The sequence below is a fragment of the Neophocaena asiaeorientalis genome, unplaced genomic scaffold, assembly GCF_003031525.2.
Source record: "Neophocaena asiaeorientalis asiaeorientalis breed wild unplaced genomic scaffold, Neophocaena_asiaeorientalis_V1.1 scaffold140, whole genome shotgun sequence".
Taxonomy (NCBI): Eukaryota; Metazoa; Chordata; class Mammalia; order Artiodactyla; family Phocoenidae; genus Neophocaena; species Neophocaena asiaeorientalis.
The window spans coordinates 886,908-910,387 of NW_020173729.1; the positions used below are offsets into that span (position 1 = coordinate 886,908).

General features: G+C 53.6%; 1 protein-coding gene across 2 annotated transcripts in view; it reads left to right on the top strand.

The window, feature by feature from the left end:
* The first annotated feature begins 6 nt into the window (after positions 1 to 6).
* The window catches only part of RAB15 (RAB15, member RAS oncogene family), a 30,257-nt gene continuing 6,783 nt past the window's right edge, over positions 7 to 23,480 (top strand). The window contains exons 1-7 of one of the 2 annotated variants that reach the window (XM_024750811.1): positions 7 to 143; positions 17,469 to 17,529; positions 18,472 to 18,532; positions 19,031 to 19,108; positions 19,835 to 19,924; positions 21,148 to 21,213; positions 21,372 to 21,523. In XM_024750811.1, the coding sequence (XP_024606579.1) occupies positions 20 to 143; positions 17,469 to 17,529; positions 18,472 to 18,532; positions 19,031 to 19,108; positions 19,835 to 19,924; positions 21,148 to 21,213; positions 21,372 to 21,523 (632 nt within the window). In that variant the 5' untranslated portion in view covers positions 7 to 19. Of the gene's footprint in view, positions 144 to 17,468; positions 17,530 to 18,471; positions 18,533 to 19,030; positions 19,109 to 19,834; positions 19,925 to 21,147; positions 21,214 to 21,371; positions 22,087 to 23,480 lie in introns of those variants that run through there. The other variant, XM_024750812.1, reaches the window with a different exon arrangement.

The window sequence follows — 23,480 nt, forward strand, 5'->3', positions numbered from 1 at the left end:
CCTGCCCTCCGGCCCAGCCATGGCGAAGCAGTACGATGTGCTGTTCCGGTTGCTGCTGATCGGGGACTCCGGGGTAGGCAAGACCTGCCTGCTGTGTCGCTTCACCGACAACGAGTTCCACTCCTCGCACATCTCCACCATCGGTAAGGGGCGGTGGCCGGGGGCGCCCCACCCTCCCCGCCGCCGCCCCTTGTCGGGGCGGCCCCTGCCCCTTCCCCAGCCCGGGAACAAGGGTCCGCCCCTCCGGCTAGCGGCGGTGTCGTGGGAGGCGAGAACGAGGGGATGAGTCCCGGGGTGAGGGGCCACCGGCTGGGGATTTAAGCCTGGGTTCCTGGAGGTGACAGGCTCCCTGCTGCTGTCCGTGACTATGGAAGGCGCTCGGGCCTCACGCTGGGGAGCCTCCCCGTAGAAGCCGAGATAACAGGGTGGCGTAGGCCTGGGTACCCTAAGCTGGGGCAGCGAGAATCAAAGCCACCGATATGACATCCCCCCAACCTCAGGTGCAGAGGGGGAGGGGGAAAAAAAGCTTGTGCTCGGGGACAGGGGTTCACTGTGGGGGGAGCCGAGTTCTGAGTTACTGGGTACCCTCAGTCCAGGGGCGACCCAGTGTGGAGCCAGGAGGGGGAAGAGAGGAGGAAGGGATTGACTTGACAGGGCACAGTTGTGGAGAGAAGCCACAAGGTGGGACACCTGCGAGGAGGGCATGGACAAGGTAAGAGCCCATGTGCCGGTGAAGGGGGCATTTACTAGCCAGCTTCCGAAAAGCAGCCAGCTGAAGCATTTGTCTTGAAGGCGGCTAAGGACCAGGAGGATTACTTGCCAGGCAAGGGGGGTCAGAAAGCAGGCAGGACTCACCTTAGAGTAGATCTCTTTGCTCTGGCAACGCTGGAGCCTGTGCTTAGAGGGACGAGGCCTTGTGACATCCCGGACAGGACTGTTATGGGCTCACTGGTCCATAGGAGTGGGTGGCCTGCCCTCTGAGAGTCCCCTCTTGGACCCTGAGTGGCCTCCTCCTCTGAGAGGTCTGAGTGGAGGGCATTCCACTCACATCTAATGGGTTCCCTGAGTGATGCCCTGGAGTGGCTTCAGCACTGCCCAGGTCCCCTCTCCTGTCAGGAAGGGCCCCAGACTAGGCTTCCACTTGAGACTTCCGCTCTTCCTCCCCACACAGACTCCTTGCCAAGAGAAAAGAGGGAGCAGGTAGAGCCGGGAGGACAAGAGCCTCATGGTTCAGAGGCAGGCTTTGTTGTCAGACAGACCTGGAAACCTCTCTTTGGGGCAGCGTGACCTTGAATATCACTTAAGCTTCTGAGCTTTAGTTTCTCATCTGTAGAATGGGAATGATAACTGTTCCTACCTGCCCAGCTGTTGGAAGGATTAAATGAGATAATGTTTGTAAAAGACTGCTGCTATTACCGTTGTCATCATCACTGAGCTCCTGGGGTCTCATTCTCTCTTTGCTTCACTATCTTCAAGGGGCTCAGGGTCAGGGGACAGATAGATGCATTCATCTTCCTCAGGGGAGCTGTAAAGCTAGCTCCTAGGAGGCCCTGGAGCTTGGACTGGGCCGCTGTTTGAATGAGACACATCTCAGGGATGGGACAGGTCTGGAGACCAAGGGAGGGCTGCAGGCCTCTGGGGAAGGCTCAGGGAAGAGGAGATATTGGGGGAGTGCCTGGGAATGGCTGAGGAACCAGATGGGATATGAGGACAGGTTGCAGGCTTGAGGACAAAGGGCAGCAGGTTAGCACTTTCTCTGCACTGATGGCTGGGTCCACCTTTACCCAGGATAGAGAGGGCTTTTTAGGAGTTTAGATTCCATGAAAGAGAAAGAAACCTGCCTTTCTTCACAACAGCCTTTTAAAATCTGCCCCACTGGGTTTCTTAAATGCTTTCCGGTTTAAAGCTTTCCACAGCACTTGTGACTCTGCCTTGTCTTAGGCGTGTTTTTTGGCTGCAACTAAGACTTAGGAGAAGAGTTGGATGGTCAAGAAAAGCTTTCCCTTCTGGGATACAAAAAGTTCCCCAGGGAGATGGAAGGGGCAGCCAGGAGACAAATCAAGGAGCCAAGAAAATGGGTACTACCAAGTCCTATTCATTAATTTATCCATTCCAAAAAAAAAGCAAAAACAAAAAACGTGTGTCCTGTATCTGGGCTTGGCGCTGCGACCTGATCATGGACATTGATCTCTGCACGTTTCCCAGAGCTGCTTCTGTGGAATAGGGAAAACGGGGCGATTCACCAATGACTACCAAGACAGAGTTCAGATTCTTGGATCATGTCAATTTGTGATTCACTGTTTGGGCCACTTACTGTAAGAGCATGTGACATTCCAGAAATGGGCCTGCAGGGGGCAGTGAGGAGACCTCCCAGGTAGGTGGAGGCACTGACCGCCCCTCTTCTTTCTGGTCAGCAGGTCGGCAGGTGGCCCTGAGCTGGGTCCGTGCCAACGGCATTTATTTCCCATGCAGCTGTGCTGACCCTGAAGGGGCCCGTGCAGAGGCGGGCAGTCAGCACCGTGATGTTTTCTGCTGTTTCTTCACCTGTTAAGCCAATTAATTAAACATTCACTACAAAGTACCGCGCCAGGCATGTTAGAGACAGATTGCAGTCCACCTTTTCCTGCCCACAGAAGCCTGTGATCTAGTTGGGGAAGCAACACAGGCGAAAAAGAGCCTTGGCCACAATTAGAGAATCTCTTTGCAAGCACTTGTGAAGCACTCTTCAAATGTAGGGGATGGATGATGATCCTTATTGTTCCTAGCAATGAAGGTATCACATTCGGTATCAGCAGCTAAATAACCACGCAAGACTTGTCTGAGGCAGCCCGTGAATGGTGAGGGGCCTGTGCGTGAGTGCTAATGCTACACAAAGCACTAGATGGAGGAGGTCACGGAGAGGGGCCGTGTGGACGGAAGCGGCAGGGAGGCTCAGGGAGGAGGGAAGGCTGGAGAGAGGGCTTGCAGTGTGGGCTGCATCTCAGTTCCTGTAGGGGTAGGAGCAGATGGAGTGACGGGAGCAGAGACGACAGAGGTGGGAATTCAGTGGGTGTTCATGGAACTCTGGGCAGTCTGGCTGGAACAGAAGGGAGTTTTAGGGGAGGAGAACATTCCTCTGTTTATCTCTCTGTCTCCCAAACTATACTTCACGTGCCTTGAGGGTCAGACCAAACCTCATTCCTCTTTGTTTTCGTAGTCCCAGAACAGGGCCAGGCACGCTCTCCATAAATGTTAAACTAATGAACAAACGAGGGCAGAGGTCACTGAGGGCCTGGCTGAGGAGCTGGAACTCCAGCCTTCGCAATGGCGTCAAGGGTTTCTCGAGCAGGGGGACGGCAGGATGAAGGTGGCACTTAGGATGTCGGCTGGGAGAGGGGCTTAGGCCTTGGGGCAGGGAGACCAGTCAGGGGAGACCAGTGGTAGTATGTGGGCACGTAGGACCCTCTCAGCTCGTCCCTTCTCTCTCTTCCACCCCTCCCCCTCCTGTGGCACCAACACCAAACTCCACGCAATCCCCTGTTCTTGTTTCCCTCCGGAAGCAGCGAGTAGTTCAAACCTGAGAGGGCCTCGTGTGGCTGGCGCTGCCTGCCCAGCGGGGAGATGATGTCCCATCCTAGTGGACATCGACATGCAGGGTACCTTTGATTTCCTTTCTGTGTGGCGGCCACGTGTCAGCCACTCATGCAAGCTGTAGGGACTGCCCGTGAGTTGGTTTTCTCCCCCCAGTCCTTGGTCTTCCCTGAGACCCTGTCATCTCTGTCCCTGTCCTGGGGACCTTTTTGTCTTAAAGGCCACCTTCTGGGCTTCTAGGAGGCTTCGGCCTATAATTTTCCGGCTTCACTGGTTGAACGGCTGTGGCTTCAGGCTCGGTTCCTCAGGCTGGGTTTGCTGCTGCAGTAGCAGCTTTCTCAGGAAGTTCTCTTTGAACTGGCTCTCCTTGCCTGGGGAAAGGGCTCGTGAGTAACTGAAGATGGGGGAGTGGGCTGGGGAAGGACCAGGGGGGAGAGATCAATAGCCTGCAGTCCAGTGGCCTAACAAACATGGGGGCCGACGCTTGGGCACCGTGGTCCTGAGGTCTGCGGGCCCCCAGACCGCAAGGCACTGTGTATACATGCTGTGTACACCGCGGGAGGGTCCGGTGGGTCTGTGTTCCCCACTGTGTTGGGAGGCCTGCAGAAAGGAAGGGGAGGTGAGAAGCTGAGTAGAATAGAAGGAGCGCAGACCACATGCCTAAGATTTGCCGTGGCCTTACAGACACTTAACGTCTCTGCCCTTAATTTCCACATCTGTAAATGGAAGATAGTAACAGAATCTTCCTTAATGGTCTTTGTGAAGACTACAGAGGCTAATAGATACAAAGCACTTGGCAGAGCTCTCAGAAAAAAAAAAAAAAGGCAGCTGCTCTCATTGTATTATGATTATCCCTAGCTCATAAGAAAGTTGGAGATGAACAAACTGTCGATATGTGCTTTGAGGTCATCCTGTCCATCAGTCGTGCATTTGGTCATCCGGGCACTCTGCAGAGCACCCGCCGCTCTGAGCCAGACAAGGAGCTGCGGGGACAGCAGTGAACAACATGGGAACCAGGGTGCCAGCTGCCCTTCCTGGGGAGCACATGAGTAGACTCTGGGTTTCATTTCCGCTTTGGTGCTGTTTCCCCCCTTGCCCTGACAGTGCCGGGGCTGAGAAGGAAGAGTGAGTTGGCGAGGATGTGCAGAGGCGGAGGAGTGGGGAGAGCCGTGACCGGAGAGGACGGCTCTGCCTCAAGGCTCTGACCTCAGCCAGGTGTCACCCTGCCTCCGGCCCTGCTGCGCATACCCCTGCCCCGAGGACGTGATCCCCGAGAAGGGCTCAGAAGCCCTCATTTCAGCTGCTCTGTGCACCTGTGCCACCTGCACAACTCTGCAGACTCACCCACAGCTTCGAGCACCCTGGTTCCTGCTTCTTCCTCCTCTTCTCCTCCTCCCTGCTTCCCAGACAGCTTGGTGATGAGCTTTATAACGTGAAAGTCGATATTTGGCTATTACTCTTCTACCCTGATTGCCACCTTGTCTCAGAGTGCCTTTTTCTGTAATCTAATATTTGCGCCTGTTTCCCTGTAAAAGTGCCAATTTTCTGCACAGGGCTCTGACCTCTCCTTGGCTGTTCTGCCCTGGGCAATGTGCTTTGTCAAGAGGACCACAGAGTTTCCTGGACATTTAATCCCTCCCACTGAGGAAGAAAGAACTAATCATTGGCCCGATTTTATAACTAGGAAAACCGAGGCCCCAGGGAAATGAGGCTCACGTCTTGCATGCAGGTGACCCTAACATGAACCATCTCCTCTCCTCCACTTTCCCCAAACTGCATTCGGCATGCCCTTACTCACCCCAGAAGGCCCATCCGCGGCTGCCAAGCAGAACCTCTCTCCTGGGAGCCAAAGGGGAGAGGACGTGTGCCTCCCTCACCCCATCTGAGGGCCCTGGGCTGGAGGGACCGTTGTGCCACTGCTGTTGGCTGAGTCTGCTTCCTTGACATGACCCTCTGGGGGACAGTCTGGGGCCGTGATTGAGGAGTCTGGCCGGGGCACCTTTGAGGATGAGATCTGAGTGTTGCCTTCATGTTACTATTTTGATAACATATTTACGGGGAACTCTGTGACTGGGGCCCCATGATCCAAAGAGAGAGCCGACAGTTGGCTTCAAAATATGGGTCATTCTCTGATCCCTCTTCTCTGATTAAAATTTTCTCTCCACGGATCTTTTCTACTGGAATGTACTGGCTTCATTCATTCACTCACTTATTCCCTCACACACCTACTCGTTCATTTTTTTCTTTCATTGATTCAGTTTTGTTGAATAATATACACTGAGTATCTGCCTTCTGCCAGGCAATGAGACTGCGAGATGAGCGAGATGCTGTTGTGCCCTCTGGGAGCTCACAGAGCTGTTGAGGAGTCAGGGATCCGAACAGACAAGCAGAGTTTATGCAGGAACCATGTCAGAATGCTTTGGAATCACACAGGAGTGATCAATTCCTCCTGCATCGTTGGTGAAGGCTTCACGGAGGAAGTGACATTTGAGTGAGGCCTTGAAGACTAAGCAGGGTGCCCCAGGGGACGGGGCTGGGGGCGGGGTGTGTGGAAAACAGCTCAGGACTCGGGGCTGCTACTCTTCTGCCTGGCCGTGGTCGCACCAGCTTAAGTTCAGCTAGAGCCTTGCTGGGAGTTTGCTCTTTGGGCTCCGAGCGAGGGCAGATGCATCGAGAGGGCCTGTTCCCTCCCAGATGTTTGCTCCTGGGGCTCCAGGCTCCAGTCTCTTCCTCCTGGAACCTTCTGCCGCCTGTCAACATGGCCCAGCCCAGAAGAGGCTCTGCGGAGGGCGGAGGAGTGAGTGGTCAGAAGCCTGGCAGGTCTTGGCTGCCTCAGCGGTACCCACGGACCACTCAGCAGCCGGCTGAGGGAGCAAGGCCCAGGTCAAGGGTCTGCTGGAGGGGAGCAGGACGGGGTTAGCTGGAGTGCGTGGCACACAGCCCGGAGGCCCTCTGGAGGTCTGTGCATGCAGCCGTGGGAAGGGCAAGGGGACCGATGTTTCCCGAACACCTACTCTGCACAGGGATGGTGTGCTTTACATACGTGAGCCAGTCTGTGTAGAGATCTCATCATAAAGTGGGGGGCGAGGAGTCTCCAAGTCGGCCTTGCAAGTGTTTGAGAAGTTTCTTGGTACATTCTTCAGTTAGAGCCTCCAGACAAGTTTCTATGTCCATGAATGTGTGTTTCTATGTCCATGAATGTGTACGCACACGTGCGTGATGACGGTGGGTCCCCAGGAGAGCCCAGAGAAGGGCAGGGCCTTGCCGAGCTTTCCCTCTTTTATCACAGAGGAAAGAATAATGTGGCCCCTCTTTTTTTTCTCTTCTGAGGAACTGCAAATTTGACTGAAATGTGTTCCTGCCTGGGGCCCTGATCCTTCAGATCTTCCCCCTGCTGGTACCTTCTTGTCATTTAGTCCTCAGCTCAGATGTCACCTCCTTTAAAAGATCTTCTCTGACCAGCCATTCTAAAGCAGCTTGTGCCCCGGTGTCCTCATCCTCTACTCCATTATTCTGCTTTTGCCTCAATACTTAGCACTCTCTGAAATTACTAGTTTACTTATTTATTATCTGTCTTCCGCACTAGAATAGAAGCTCTCTGAAGACAAGGATCTTTCTGTATTATTTGCAGCTGTGTCTTCAAGTACCTAGCTTAGCTCCTGGCACATGGTAGGCAGTCAATAATAGTTTGTTATGAATGAATGGATGAAGGCGTGCGTACATTTCCTAGAGAACTTTTGCTCTTCCCTGAGGGAAGTTGCAAGTAGTATTGGTTTCTTGGGACTCACAGACAATGAGAAACTCACTGTGTACTCATGTACAGTTTGGAACTGTGAGAAGAGGGGAGCGTTTTGTAAGGGGTGAACAGTTTCCTGTAGCTTTTAGCTTTCCTGCTCAGATACGCGCTATAGGAGAAGCTCAGACATAGCACGGAGCAAGGAAGTGGCTCCCGTGATCGCTGCGCAAGTCGGGTCCTCTTTGGTGAATGCAGAGGTGACAGGTCAGTGTCTTACACTAAGGTCAATATTGCCTGTTGCTCAGGGTCACTGCTGGTGTCAGATGATGCCCATCAGCTCAGCCAGGCTGCTGAAGTGACCCTCCAGGACTCTGGAGTAGGAGATCCTAGGGCTCAGGCACTGGGGCATGCATTCCTCTCAGCATCACGGGAGTCCACGTTTGACTGGGACACCCTTCTGCATGATAATAGCCCCTGGGTTCCTGGGTCCAGGGTCTCCAAAGACTCTCCCTTCAAGATCTGATGCGAAGGTAGTAGTCTAGAGAGTTGTTCCCCGTATCACCACATGCACTGCATCTGTTTGTGTCTTAAAAAAGAAAAGAGAGGGAATATCATTCTGAAATCGCCAGTCTTTCTTGTGGGTGGACATCTGAATCAGGGCCTTTGACCTCAGGTTAAATCATGGCCTTGGAGTTAGAGGATCAGGATTCTGTCTGCCAAAGGCCCTGCTTCCCATTGCTCCCAGAGCAAGATGGTGTGAATGCTGCCTCATGCATGTGCTCAGAGAGCCTGGGGGCACCTTTTCCCCTGAACCAGGCCAGCATGAGGGACAGTCATTCCGGAGCTGGGTAAGAGGAAGTCAGTGGGATGCGGCCGCACAAACAGTGAGGCTAAGGTTTCCCAGACAGAAGGGAGGAAGGGCGATGCAGTAAGTGGCAGGCTTGGGGCAAAGACCCTCTCCCCCGCCCCTCACCTGACTGGTGTGAGGCACACTTGTGCCTGGACTCTTCTCTTGAGCTTTGTCTCTTAGCTCTCCTGTCTTCTTCCTCTTCCTGTTCTTCCCCTCCCTTGTCCCTCAGCCGGCAGGGAAATGGTTTCCTTTCTTGCTGAGGGCAAGGGATTACACTGGTGCCTTGTTTGGGGTGGCAAAGTCAGGCAGCCACCTCCCTGCAGGATCTGCCTTTCCCGACAGTTTGTTTTGGGGTTGCTCGGGGTGACCTCCTGCCACATCCCATGTGAGCTCCACGCGTCCTGTCCCGTACTTGCTGGTTTCCTGCGGGGGAGGGGCTGGGGTCCTTCCTGGGACTTGAGCTTGGTAACCGGAGCCAACATGGCTCCAGGGATTGGGTATCTGCCTTGGGTTTCAGATGTATTAAGTTGTTCCTGTGGTGGCGTCTCCTTGCTGATGGAAAGGCTCAGGTCACGCTGGCTGCCGGGCCTCTGGGCTGCGGTTGATCACGGTGATAACATTTGGCACCCAGAAGACTCCTGTTTCCACTTGAAGCACGAGGCACTGGGCGGGCGGGCAAGCTGGCACCTGACATTAACCCATGAGGTGCTGGCTCACCAACAGGCACACCTGGCTTTGCCAGAATTTAGGTTGCAGCCAGACTCTGGGGGCCGTGTGGCTCCCACGGTGGGCGGCATTTTCACGTTTTGTTCAAACACTCCAGCTTAGCGTGGCTGTCTCCCCTCTCGGCACCACTCTGCTTCCTCTTCCTGACATGAGCTCCTTCCTACTTTCTAGAGCTTTTTCTGTTCCCCAAGCCATGACCCTAATCTCATCCCCCCCATAGGAGATAGCTTTTTCAGCTAAGATTTAATAAAGCTCTTTGTGCCAGGCTCTGTGTTATGGGTTTTATAGCTTATCTCATAATCCCTAAAAAATTCTCTGACATCAGGGATTGCCATCCCCGTTTTACAGGTGAGGAAACTAAAAGGCAAAGAGAAGTTAAGTAGCTTTCCCAGGATCACACAGGCAATTAGTGGTAAAGGCAGGATTGGAACCAAACTCTGACCTCACAATTGTGTTCTTAATGACCTCGCCACTCTGTTTCTTCTTTTTTGTTTTTTTCAACATCTTTATTGGAGTATAATTGCTCTACAATGGTGCTTTAGCTTCTGCTGTATAACAAAGTGAATCAGCCATATGTATACACATATCCCCATATCCCCTCTCTCTTTTTTTTTTTTTTTTTTTTTGCGGTACCTGGGCCTCTCACTGCTGTGGCCTCTCCCGTTGCGGAGCACAGGGTCCAGATGAAATCCCACCCCTCTAGGTGGTCACAAAGCACGGAGCTGATCTCCCTGTGCTATGCAGCTGCTTCCCACCAACCATCCATTCTATATTTGGTAGTGTATATATGTCCATGCCACTCTCTCACCTTGTCCCAGCCCACCCCTCCCCATCCCCCTCCCTGTGTCCTCAAGCCACTCTGTTTCTTGAGCTGCACTCCCTCCATGCTTTCCAGGGTTTTCTTTGGAGGCAGACAGTGATGGGAAGGAGTGCCATTCCCCTGGACGTGTCCTGTTCCCTTCTTTCCACGGTCTTCACAGGCCCTCCACTGTGGACTGGGGCAGTAAGCTCGTCCCCACAGTGAGGTATCTTAGGAGCTGAGGGAGTGCCAGTGCCGTCTCCCCTGCCCTGTCCCTCTGTCCCCAGCCCCAGTACCTAAAGCAGGGCCTCCCTGTCCTCCAGTTCTCTGACGGCAGCCCTGTTACTGTGCTCCAGGACTCTGGGTGTGGCCTGGCAGTCACTCGGGGTTGCTGCTGAAGGAGCAGAGGCTACACAGCCAAGGACACAGGAAGAGCCAGAGGCCACTGGTATAGTTAGGGCAGCACCGTCATAGGTGTGTCAGGGCCTGGCACTGTCACTTAACTGAGTTTTCTTGTCATCGTCTGTGAGGTGTTAAGGCAGCAGGACACATGCCACTACTCTTGAGCCATGGGCACCCCCTCCTCCTGCTCTCTGGGGCAGGGGGATGCCACTAATGGCATTGCTACTTTATGCCTGGCACTGCTGGTATGGAGGCGGAGATTTTTTTTTAATTATTTATTTATGGCTGCGTTGGGTCTTTGTTGTTGCGTGTGGGCTTTCTCTAGTTGCAGCGAGTGGGGGCTATTCTTCGTTGCGGTGCCTGGGCTTCTCACTGCGGTGGCTTCCCTTGTTGCGGAGCACAGGCTTTAGTAGTGCAGGCTCAGTAGTTGTGGCTCATGGTATTAATTGCTCTGCGGCATGTGGACTCTTGAGCCATGGGCACCCCCTCCTCCTGCTCTCTGGGGCAGGGGGATGCCACTAATGGCATTGCTACTTTATGCCTGGCACTGCTGGTATGGAGGCGGAGATTTTTTTAAAATTATTTATTTATGGCTGCGTTGGGTCTTTGTTGTTGCATGTGGGCTTTCTCTAGTTGCAGCGAGTGGGGGCTATTCTTCGTTGCGGTGCCTGGGCTTCTCACTGCGGTGGCTTCCCTTGTTGCGGAGCACAGGCTTTAGTAGTGCAGGCTCAGTAGTTGTGGCTCATGGTATTAATTGCTCTGCGGCATGTGGGATCTTCCTGGTCCAGGGATCAAACCCGTGTCCCCTGCAGTGGCAGGTGGATTCTTTCTTTTTTTTTTTTTTTTTTAATATGTTGGGGGTAGGAGGTTTTTTTATTTATTTATTTATTTATTTTTGCTGTGTTGGGTCTTCGTTTCTGTGCGAGGGCTTTCTCTAGTTGTGGCAGGCGGGGGCCACTCTTCATCGCGGTGTGCGGGCCTCTCACTATTGCGGCCTCTCTTGTTGCGGAGCACAGGCTCCAGACGCGCAGGCTCAGTAGTTGTGGCTCACGGGCCTAGTTGCTCTGCGGCATGTGGGACCTCCCAGACCAGGGCTCGAACCTGTGTCCCCTGCATTGGCAGGCAGATTCTCAACCACTGCGCCACCAGGGAAGCCTGGCAGGTGGATTCTTAACCACTGCGCCACCAGGGAAGTCTGAGGCGGAGATTTTTAAAACAAACACAAAATTTTGTCCAATACAAAAGTTATCCTCTGCCTCTTAGATGCTCTGCATCTAGAAGACAAAAAGTAGGAGGTAGCAAGCAGCAGGGCACATCGTCTTCCTCCCAGCCCTGTAGCTGAAACAACTTGCCACCAGCCTGTGGGAGCCACTAGGCAGCAGTGGGCAAGTACAGGCTGAGAATTCTCAGGCAACCTGAGGTGTGCACTAAGAAGAGGGGCTGTGCTATGAGGATGCCCACGGGCCGACACTTGGGGTCTGGCATGGACCGGTAGCTGTGCTGGGACCCATGCCCCCAGCCCCCACTCTGCACATCTGTCTGCCTCCTGCTTCTCTCGGTACCAACCGGCCAGTCCCTCTGCACCACCTGGAAGGAGCCGCTTTGGCGGAGATGGCACTGGCACTCCCCCAGCTGCTCCTGTTGGCCAGGTCACGCTGTGGGTGACCAGCAAGCCCACTGATGGGCCTCCTTTGGGTCAGATGTCCACCCTGGTCTAGGCGGGAGCTGCTTCTCCACAAAGAACATGCCACAGCCAGCCCTGCTTCCCTGAGCGGAGGCTTTGGGCTGTGCACTTCCAGCTGAAAAGGGACACTGGGTGTGGCGGACACCACGATTGACGTATCTGAGGTGCTGGGAAGAAAAGATGAACTGCTGGTCGTGCTCTGGGCACTTGGTTGGGAGAGGGCCTCGTCTTCTTGACTTTCTGCTCCCGGGGCTCTAAGGTCTCCAAGAACCTCTACCGGAGCGGTGTGGAGGTAGCTGCTTGTTTCTTCACACCTGGGTGTTCCCTGTGCCCGGGAAAGGAAGCCGGTCCTCTTGAAGGGATGCTGACGTGGCGCTGTGCAAGGCGATGCGTCTGGGCTTAGTGAAATCGTGAGCTCTCAGGGACCAAGGGGCTCCCTAATAATAGGTTATGGTGGGCTTGCTCCATGTGTACCCACTACTAGACGCCTCGTTATACCAGAACAGGGGTGGGGAAGGCAGGGGCGGGACAGAAAAGGCAGTAAGAGTCCGCAGCCTCGGAGGGTTGGGAAGCCACTGATCAAGTGAGGTGTCCTGGGTAGGTTTTGAGAAACCTGTTTGCAGTTCTGGCTCAGCCATAGGATGTGGGAAGGGAGTAAGTTACTTGGCTTCTCTGTGCCTCACGGTAATAGTCCCTGCCCCTACCTCCTTCATAGGGCTGGCATGAGAACCAAGGGCTCTGGATCCCCTAGCCAGGGGGTGTGCTATAGTGCTTAGCAGTATCCTGAACCTTGCGTGTGTTCTACCTAGAGATGGGCTAGACAGTGATTTTCAAACGTTAGTGTGCCTTAGATGTAGTAGGTCTGGGTGGGCCCATTTGCATTTTCTAACAGGCTCCCCGGTGACGTGGATGCTGCCGGTCTCCGGATGAGCAAGGGTAGTGGAGTAGCAGGGGACTAGACTGTGCAATCCTTCCCACATCTAGGGTGCTCTGGGTTTGTTTTCCTGGCTCCTCCCCAGGAAGCCTTTATTTAGCAAAGGGAAGGTAGGAGTGAGAGAACTATCTTCTACCTATGAGGAGCTGCACATATATTATCTAATTTATACCCCACACCAACCCTTAGGAGGCCACTGGTATTCTCATTCTATGCAAGCAAACTGAGGCTCAGAGAAGTTGAGAGTTCCCCAAAGTCACACAGCAAGTACCAGAATCAGGATTCAGACCCAGGTCTTTCTGACTCCAGTGCCAATGGATAGCTCTTCCACTAAATTAGAACCCTCAAACTTTCCTCTATCTAAAAAGTCACCCATGGTCCTGTTAAAAATACAGGTTTCAGGGCCTCACTCTCAAATTCTGATTCATTAGGTCTAGAAAGTCAAAGTAGTATCTTTTTTTTTTAATCACCCCAGGTGATTCTAAAGCTGAGCATCTGCAAAGTACACCTTGAGAATCGGAGAACTCCCATGCTGCCTCACTTGACACTTCACATGCAAAGTCGCAGTCCAGATGGAACTCCCCAACTTCAGCATGTGCTAGAATCACCTGGAGAACTTGTTAAAACACAGATTCCTAGCCACCTCCACCCCACCCCTGCCCAGAGTTTTGGATTCCGTAGATCTGAGGCGAGGCCCAATAATTGGCATTTCTAACAAGCCCTGACTGACGGTGGTGCTGATGCTGCAGGTCCGGGGACCACACTTTGAGAACCACTGTCCTTAGAAGCCTGCTGTCAAAAGTGTGATCCATGGACCAGTAATATCAGCCTCGCCCAGAGGCTTCTGTGGCGTCTTAGGCCGCATCTCACACCGACTCGATCAGAATCTGCATTTTAACATGGTCCCCACATGAGTTGCCTCCACTTTAAAGTTTGAGAAGTACTGTCTTAGAGGAGCCAGAATGAGAACACACCAGGGGTGGAGTTAGATGAAGAATCTCTCTTCTCCCTAAAGAGTCTGAAGGTGCAACAGAGAGGGGCGAAACTGTTAGGATAGGATGTACACCTAGAGGGGGCTGATGACAGCTGAGAGGTGAGACTTGGAAAGGATAGAGGACTCTTCCCTAGGGAAGGTGGAGACGACAGGACATTCTGAGGAAATGAGGTGGGCCTCACAGCAAGGCTTCATCAGGCAGCTGTCACTTTGCCCTTAAGACAGTGGACAGGGTGTTCTCTTGGATGCTTTCAGCGGTAGTGGTAGGGAGAGGGTGGACCGGGACTGAGCCCTTCAGCAGGGAAGACAGTGGCTGTGAGGAATGTGGCGGGTGAACCACCTGGAATAAACAGCTTCTGAGCAGCGGCGAGGGCCGGCGGAGGTGAGAAAGCGTGAGTCTCTAGGCGACTAAACAGGGCCAGTCTTTTGACTTTGCCCTGCAGTGCTCAGCAGTGGAAAAAAACCAACAGCCACGCAGGGACAGGGAAGGGGCCGCAGATGGGCACAGGTCACGGCAGGCCAGGGCTGACTGGTAGATGGACACCGTGGAAGGTGCAGGGTGTATGGGAGCAGAGTAGAGCAATAGATTTCACTAGAAGATCTTTGGGCTGTTAATCTTTCAATTTAAAAAGGATGGGAGTGGGTGGGAGAGGACGATCCCTCAGAAGGCATAGACTTTCTGTTTCTTCCTTAGTGCTGGTGAAGAGCCAATACTGATGCATTTTATTTCTCAGAGATGTTACAACAAATTTTATCGGTGGTCAGGAGGGTCTAGATTGCAAGACGGTGGTGGGTGGGGGGGTGCCATGAGCCCCCAGAATTCCCCAGCCTTGGTCCCTGGCCACACAGCTAAGAAGCGAGGGAAGAGGGGAGGAGGAATCCAAGCCCAGCGCTCACTCCCAGGGCGGCTCCCTGTCTTCTTGTCAGCCCTGCCTCTCCTAAGACCTGCCTTCATAGTCAGGGAAAGCTCCCTGGTGTTGGGGGCTCCTCCCCCAGCTGAGCCCTTCTCCAGAGAGAAACAGCAAAGCGTAGGTAAGGCCTCTCTGCCTGGTTAACACACTATTCTCTCATTCCCCCAAGGAACAGTGCAAGGGCTCTGCCATCAAACAGGCCTCTGCTACTTGCTGTGCCAACCTTGGGCTAGTTATCTTACCTCCCTGGGCCTTTGTTTCCTGTCTAATAAGCTCTGTAAGGGCAAGGACCATCTGTCTTTTTGGCCACTTTGTCTGCATCTAGCACTGTGCAGGGCACAAAGTAAGTTCCCATAGAGGTTTGTGGAATAAAGGATATAGATTCCTCTCTCACCAGCTCCCCACCCTTGCGACCACTTTGCACAAGGTGCTGCCCTTTGACTGGGCTTGCTGGGCTGGTATGAGGACGAGCTGGCTTTATTATGAAATGAACAGAATCCCTGGTTCTCCTGGGAAGAAGGCACTGTACCAGGAAAGAACAAAGGTTTCTTGATTCCCTTCTATGCCGGGTGTTGGGGAGAAGCAAATTTTTTTTTAAAATATTTATTTATTTATTTAGGCTGTACCAGGTCTTAGTTGTGGCATGCGGGATCTTTAGTTGTGGCATGCGAACTCTTAGCTGTGGCATGCAGGATCTAGTTCCCTAACCAGGGATCGAACCCAGGCCCCCTGCATTGGGAGCGTGGAGTCTTACCCATTGGACCACCAGGGAAGTCCCGAGAAGCAAATTCTTGACAACTGCTTGTCTAGGGAGGGGGTGAGCACGCTACTGCCCCCCACCAAGGCCAGGGGCCCCTCTCCTTCTTTCTCCCTCCTCTTTTTTTTACTTTCTTGGCACCCTCGGTAGAATGGCTGCCAGACGTTATCCATTTGGAAAAGTACAGCTCGATAGATATGAATCAGCTTGGGTAGGTGAAAAATGATTCACTTCCGAGCAAGTTGACTTAGTTCAGGTTGTCCAGTCTGAATCTTTTTCTCCCTTTTAATTAGATGATGATTGGTCTCAGTGGTGAGAAGGAAGAGGCTGAATTTATGTCTGTGTTTGTGGAAAGCTGGGGACGACGTGGATAAGGGGGGAAGTATTCCTGTTGGCAAAGAACTAATACCGGGGTGGAATGGCAGGGGCACTAGGGATTCTGGCACCTTTGGGGCTGTGCTGTGCAGCCTGGGGACTACGGGCCAGAACTCTGCCTTCACCCTGTTTCTCACCTGAACACTGGTTAATGGTGCCCATTCCTGACTTGTCTCCAGGGAGTGCACTAGGACTGCAGCTTAATTAACTTCCTAGACACAGTTCTTGAATCACTGGGCACAGTGCCTGGCACAATAAGGGCTGGGGAGAGGTGCCTCATCACTGCTGTCACTCAGATTCAAGCCTGCATGCTGCTGGTGGTGCTGACTTCTGCTGCAAAATTCCCCAGATACGTTTCTGCGCTGGACTGGTTTGCCAAATCCCTTACGTTTCCTGTGTCTTGTGGCAGCTTAGCTCCTCAAGCCCCTGGGCAGATAAGCCTGAGAACCCTGATTGTCTACCCTCCCTCCCCCAATGACATGCTGTGCCACTGCCTCTTCATGTGGTCACTGGCAGTGACCCAGGAGCTCCCATGTAGACCAGGGCTGCACTTGGTATAGTGATAGCTGTGACCCACTGAATGTCCACCAGGTGCCCGGCACTGTATCTCATTTGGTTTTCTCAGTGACCCTCTGAAATGATTGGTAATGTCCCCATTTTACTGATGAGAAAATGGAGGCTCAGAGGTGCCCAAGGTCATAGCTATGAGTTAACTGGCCAGAGTTAGGATTCAAGCACAGGCCTGACATTGAAGCCCATGCTCCTTCTAGTAAACAACAATGCCTCCTCTGGTAAAGGGCCTAGTCAGCAACAGATGCACTAGGCCGTCTCCTTGGTGGGCCTTTGTTAGGTGCCGAGGGCTCTATACACACTGTGGGGCTGAAACAGTCCTCTCTCGCCAGGGTCTCTGTGCCTTCCCCACATTCATGACGGCACCATAACCCCTCCTGGTTGCTAATAAGGCAGAGAGAGAATAAACCCAGGCAAATGAGGTGGACTGCTATTCCTAGGGATTAGAGTTCCAGGAGGGATAAATACAAGTGGTTCTCTGCAGAGGTATAAATAAGGAAAACTTTACACAGGAGTAGAGTGAGACACATTTTGGGGCTAAGTAAGGCAGCAACGGAGTGGATTCTCCCATATTCACTTCCTGTGTGCCACGGGCCCTTTACTCCTGGCAACTCGCAGCTCAAGGAGGAAGGGAAGCCCCATTCAAAGCCCTGGACACTCCCTGAGGGTCAGTTTTTGGTTCAAGAAGGCCTTTACCTTGTGCCAACTTTCTGCCAAGTTAAACCAAAGGGAGACCCTCAGGTATGAGTGCCCTGGGCCATACTTCAGTTCTTCAGTGGGTATCCTTCCTTTCTTTCTTTTTAAAAATTTATTTATTTTTTGTTGCTGAGCACGGGCTTTCTCTAGTTGTGGCGAGTGGGGGCTACTCTTCGTTGCGGTGCGCGGGCTTCTCATTGTGGTGGCTTCTCTTGTTGCAGAGCACGGGCTCTAGGCACGTGGGCTTCAGTAGTTGTGGCATGTGGGCTCGGTAGTTGTGGCTCACGGGCTCTAGAGCACAGGCTCAGTAGTTGTGGCGCATGGGCTTAGTTGCTCTGCGGCATGTGGGATCTTCCCAGACCAGGGCTCGAACCCGTGTCCCCTGCATTGGCAGGTGGATTCTTCACCACTGCGCCACCAGGGAAGCCCCCTTCCTAACTTCCTTGCTCACTTCCTTTCCCCAGGTGTTGACTTTAAGATGAAGACCATAGAGGTAGATGGCATCAAAGTACGGATACAGATTTGGTGAGTTGGGTAGGAGGAGAGGACCTGGGGCTCTCCCTAGCTGCCACTGCCATGTGTAAAATCCAGAGGCTTCATCTGGAGTAACTGGCCACCTTTTCGATGGAGAGAAGCAGAAGTCTCAAAGCCCATTTCCTGCTCCCATGAGCCTTAATCTCTCATCTCTGCGGCTCCCAAGATCTTAGTTCCCCGACCAGGGATTAACTCCAGGCCCTTGGCAGTGAAAGCGCGGAGTCCTAACCACTGAACCACCAGGGAGTTCCCTCTCATCTCTTTCTTAAGAAACTTATGGGACTGACCGCAAGTCACCAAGAAGCAAGAATTAGAAGGAACTGGCAAACTAAGCACTGCGGGTTTGTCTTCGAATAAAGCTTTTCCCTTGGGCCGTGCTGCCCTGCATAGCACTGAGGTAGGATTCCAAGCAGGGAGGGCTACGCCCCATCCTTACGGTGGGAGTTCCTGGTCGGGGTTCCTCACTACAGCACAGTGCAGTTCCCATAAGTAGCCACAGGGGGCCGCTACAGCTCTCTGGCCTGTTGCTCCTGGAAGCATTGCCTTTCCAGCATTTGGAGCGGCCTCCCAATTTCAGAGTGGTATGGGCATTGCCTGCAGAGGTCCCAGAGGGACTGGAGATGGAGTAGTCCCACCAGTCTGGCCACAATGGCCAAATCCTAGAGAAAGTTATCCAAGACCCAGTTATGGTTGTGGCTCCTAGCGCAGATACAGTTGACAAGGACCCACAAGCCCTGTCAGCACCTATGACCGGCCCTCTCTGCAGAGTCAGATACGTTTGGATCCCCTTGGGGACCAAAGCTCCACTGATTTTTCACCCTGCAGCTCTCCAGTTTCTCCTGCAAAGGCACAGGGTCTCCCAGGTCCCGTTCCTCCCCTCCCCACCTGCTTCCATGGTCCATGCTCTTTTGAAGGGCTGGCTTTCTATTGCAGGGACACAGCGGGGCAGGAGAGATATCAGACCATCACAAAGCAGTACTATCGACGGGCCCAGGTGAGCCGCTATTTTCAGGGTTTAAAGGTGGGATGCTGCCACCCACACTCCTGGCTCTGGGCGTTTGAGATATTTGTGCCACTGATCCCCAAATGGGCCCTCGGATTGCCTGCTGGGGAGTGAGGGGGTGGGCTCAGGATGGTCTTTCAGTCGTTCACTGATCATTCATTCATCAGCTACTCTCTGAGCACTCACTACTGGCGGGCCCCCACCCTCACCCTCAACTTCCACCCTCCTCCTTGGGCCAAAGACCACATCAAAGTATTGGTGGCTTTCTGCCTCAGAGAGCTCTGTGATGAGCCTAGGAAGCAACAGCTTTGGGGGGTCTGAGAGAGAAGGAGACTTTTCTGGGTGCTGAGGGATCTTCATTATGCTAAGCAGGGAGAAGGGAGATTGGGACCCAGCATTTAAGGTACCACACCCGATTCTGACCCCATGACTATGCACTGTCTCTGTGTGCATGTACCTGCCCCATCTCTCTCTCCTTCTCTCTCTCAGGGAATATTTTTAGTCTACGACATTAGCAGCGAGCGCTCTTACCAGCACATCATGAAGTGGGTCAGTGATGTGGATGAGGTAGGATGTGCTGCCTCACTCTTGGGGGTGGGGAAGGGCACCTCAGAGGGGAAAGCAAAGTGAAGGCCACATGGGAAGGGCTGAAGCTGTCAGGGTTGGCGAGCAAACACTACCAGGAACCCTTGCCTTCTGCAGCCCCGGATCAAGACCTCTGGGTGAGTAAGACATGAGGCAGAAGCCCAAGCAGCCATGCCCTCCATGCTCTATACCCTGCCAGGCCTCCACGGCTGTGTCTTCCCCTGAAATGAGTTAGGACAGAGCCTACGCTGTGAACAGCTTCCTTCCTGAAATGAGTTAGGACAGAGCCTACGCTGTGAACAGCTTCCTTCCTGAAATGTCAGGACCAGGTGGAATTGCGAGACTGGGGTTCCAGTCCTGGCTCTGCCACCACACTTGTTGAGCCCTGGGCAAGCCATTTGAACTCTGAGTCCCCAGTTCTTCATCTGTAGAATGAGGGGCTGGACTTAAGTCCAGTGTCCTTTCCAGTTGTCCAACCCGAGGAAGCATCAGTGTCTTCTACCCTAAACAGTCCCTGTGACATCCCTCTGGGACCCCTGGGATCAGCCATGGCACTTGGGGACGCCTGGCACCTGCACCCGCTCAGCCCACTCTGTCCCTAGGGCTCTTAACTTTGCTGGTGGTGTGGAAGCCCGTGTAGGCTGTGTGGGTGGGGAGACTGGGGGAAGGCAGGACTCACTGGCAGTTCTGTCTGTCCTTTGTCCCTAGTATGCGCCAGAAGGTGTCCAGAAGATCCTTATAGGGAATAAGGCTGATGAAGAGCAGAAACGGCAGGTGGGAAGAGAGCAAGGGCAGCAGGTAAGTGCGAGTGAGCTGGCTGAATCCATCCCTTGGGTTTTTGGCTGGCTTCCTGGGCCAGGCCTGAGAACTGGGACCCAGGGTTCTATTACCATCATCAGACACCCCCGTACCTCCACAGTAGCCTAAGGCACTGGCTGAATTGCCATCCTTGAGCGTTTGTTTTCTGTCCTTTAGGACAGTGATTTGGGGTCCATCCTGAAACAAAGACCTCTCCCAACTCCAAGGCGCCCAAAGCAGGATTACCTCTGCCTAAGAGCCCACCCTGGTTAGTGCGGAGGAGGGACCTCAAGTGGCTCCCTTCTCCTCTAGCAGCATCCAGGCATAGCTTCTGTCCTACAGTCATCTCACCCCTCCACACCCACTCCCTGTCCTCCTTACAGTTGAAAAGAGGTAGGAAGGGAAATGAAGGCATGAAGGGCCCACATTCAGAGAAGCCATGGTGGCAGAGAGGGTAGGAGGATGGTTTTGAGGGAATGTCCAATCACACAGGGAGACCATCCTCCCAGAGAACAGGAAGAAAGATGGGTACCACTGAGGCCAGAGTCACCCACTTACTCTGAGGGCCTCAAGAGTTTTTCTCTCCCTCTTCAGTCCACAGCGTCCCATTAGCACTTGAAATAAAATTGTTTTTTAGTATAAAAAATAATACATGGTCATTGAAAAATTTGAAAATAGAGGCCAGTTCCTACTAGAATATTCGTATTTGTTGATTACTGTATGTGTGGCCCTGTGCTAAGCAAGTGCTTACAGATGCATGATCCCATTTAACCCTTCCACAGCCTTGGTTGATAGACGCTCTCATCCCCTTTGAACAGAATGCGAAGTTGGGGCTTAGAGGGAAGAGGTAACTTGTCTAAGGTCATATGCTCTTAAGTGACAGCACTGGTATTCCAGCCTGGGTCTGTTTGACCTCAAAGCCCATGTTTTTCATTAGTTTGTCACAATAATTTTGTGTCTCTGTCTCCTGACACGTGATGTGTGTGTGCTCGGTGTATATGTGTGACTGTGTGTAGGTGGGGTGCATCTGTGGAGCATCTTCTCCCATTCTCTGCTAGCCTGTGTCTTAGGAAGTCCTAGTCTCATCTGAGAAATTATCTACTCTGAGAAACTGTCGCAACACAGCACGGGCCCTGAGTGCAGTGGCACGAAGGATGCACCAGGTGCTGCGGGCACCTCCCTTGCCTTAGCGACGCCCTTTCAGGAAGGTTCTTCTCTTGCAGCTGGCTAAAGAGTACGGCATGGACTTCTATGAAACAAGTGCCTGCACCAACCTCAACATTAAAGAGGTGAGTCCCGTCTCTTGAGCTGAGTCCAGCGAGGCGGGGAGGCGAGAGGACGAGGCAGCAGAGTGGCTGAGAGCAGATGAGCCCCACCCAGGGCGGGCAGCCACAGGGGTGCCGGGAAGAGGGGAGACCTGGACTTACTGTGTTCCTTGACCTCCCAGTCCTTCACGCGCCTGACCGAGCTGGTGCTGCAGGCCCACAGGAAGGAGCTGGAAGGTCTGCGGACACCCGCCAGCAATGAGTTGGCCCTGGCGGAGATGGAGGAGGATGAGGGCAAACCTGAGGGCCCGGAGAACTCTTCAAAAACCTGCTGGTGCTGAGCATCTTGCGTGGAGCGCCCCGCACAGTCCTCTCTCCCCGCGGGAGGGCTGCGGGCACACAGGGAGCCTGGGCTTTGCCCTGCTTCTCTTCTCCTTCGGGTGACCCTGTGGAATCTCGGCCGCTGCTCCTCCCCCTGCCTGGCTCCGGGGAGCAGCTCCTCTGTCCTGTCCGGGCAGCCTCGCCCCCTCCCCCCACCCTCCCCCCGGGATGGCCCCCTCCAGCCTGTTTCCCCAGCCACAGGCCTGCTTCAAGCCCCTGATGTGCTACGAGCACTGCCTCACTACCCCGAGGTCCCAGACGATGGCCCAGTCTGGAGTCAAGGCCACTGGAGGTTCCTTCTCTCTCAGTGCATCTGGTCTCTTCTCTGCTTCTCCTCGCTTCTTCCCACCTCTCTTTCTGTCCCTTCCCCTCAGCTGTGTTCCTATCAAAGCCCTCCCCCCGCCCCCCACGTGTCCCGTGTGGCTGCTGGTACAGCACCTTTCAATTCCTCCCTCTTTGCCGGGCTGAGGGAATGGACTCAGGCCCAGGGGCATGTTCGCTGCTCTGCTCCGGGAGAAGCCCCACCCCGCTTTGTGGGAAATTAGCAGTGGACTCAGGCTCAGGGGCACGTTCCCTGCTCTGCTCTGGGAGAAGCCCCACCCCGCTTTGTGGGAAATTCTTCCCGTCCTCCCCTCCCCGCCGCCCCTTCATGTGCCATGGGCCTGCCTCCCCGGTGACTGGGGAAAGAGGAAGGGCAAGAGAGGAAGGAAAGCCCAAACTGGTGGTCCCCACGCCTGGGGCTGTCCTACACCCCACCCCCACCCCGCCCCGTCCCCAGCTTCCGCTGCACTTGGCTGCCTGTCCTCCTGCCTCTTGGGGGAACTGAGCTTCAGAGAAGAAAAAAAATGATGAGGGGTGGCAGGGATAAGAAGTAACCTCCATTCTCTACCTGCCCTGCAGCGTGTATGCTATTTCTCCCTGCCCCCGGGCTCCCAAATTTAAAGATGTGGACCAAGGCCTGAGGGCACTGCAGGGGCATGGAGAGCCCTGGGGCCAACCACACACTCCAGGAAGGGGAGTGTTTGGAAATGAAGGACCAGCTCCTATATATCAAGTTAAGAGCCAGGACAGCAGTTTGCAAACCAGAGGGGAATTCGGCAGCAGCAGAGATTCCTGGGCCCCATCTTCCATTTCTTATGTAAGAAGGGCACTTCACCACCGCCCCGGCAGGTGAGAGGTGAAAGAACCATGCTGGTGGTCTTTCACCGAGCCCAGCCTTCCGCTCTCAAGGCTTTCCCGAGACCCAAAGTTTGTGGGAGAAGGGCAGGGGGCTCATGGGCAGAAAGCAGGCAAGCCCTGGGTAGAAACGCTTGGTGCTGTTCCCTTCAGCCTTCAAGACCATGTGCTCATCTTGTTCCTCAGCTCCTGACTCAGAGGCTTGAGGGTTTGCCAACTGCACTGTGGCTACAGGTGGAGGGAAGCGGACTCCCTCCTCCAGGGCCCTTTGTTTCAGGAAGAAGTTTCTTTAACCCCATATGGTCCAATAGTCGTTTGCAGGAGGCCCTTTAAGGAGGGAACAAGTCAGTTACCAGCCCTAGTAGGGTTCCTCCCCACCTTCCCAAGATGGGAGAAGCCTAGGGAGGAGGATCAGTCTTAAGCTGCGTTGCATGGCTGGCACTGGAGTGAAAACAAAACTGGGCATCGAACATTCACTAATTAAAGACTAAAATCCAGGACACACACATGTGAAGGATTAAGAGCCCCACTTCCTTACTCCTCTGAAAAAATGGGTGGGGGATGAAATCGCCAAACCTTTCCTCTGACTCTTATCAAATCAGGAGAGGGCAGGAGAGGGTAGCTCAGGATGAGGGAATGGGGTATGGGTTATTGTAGTGGAAGGGAAAGGAAGGCAGGAATAGTTATAAATCGTCAGCTAATGAGAAATGTAAAGAGCTGACTCTTTAGGACGA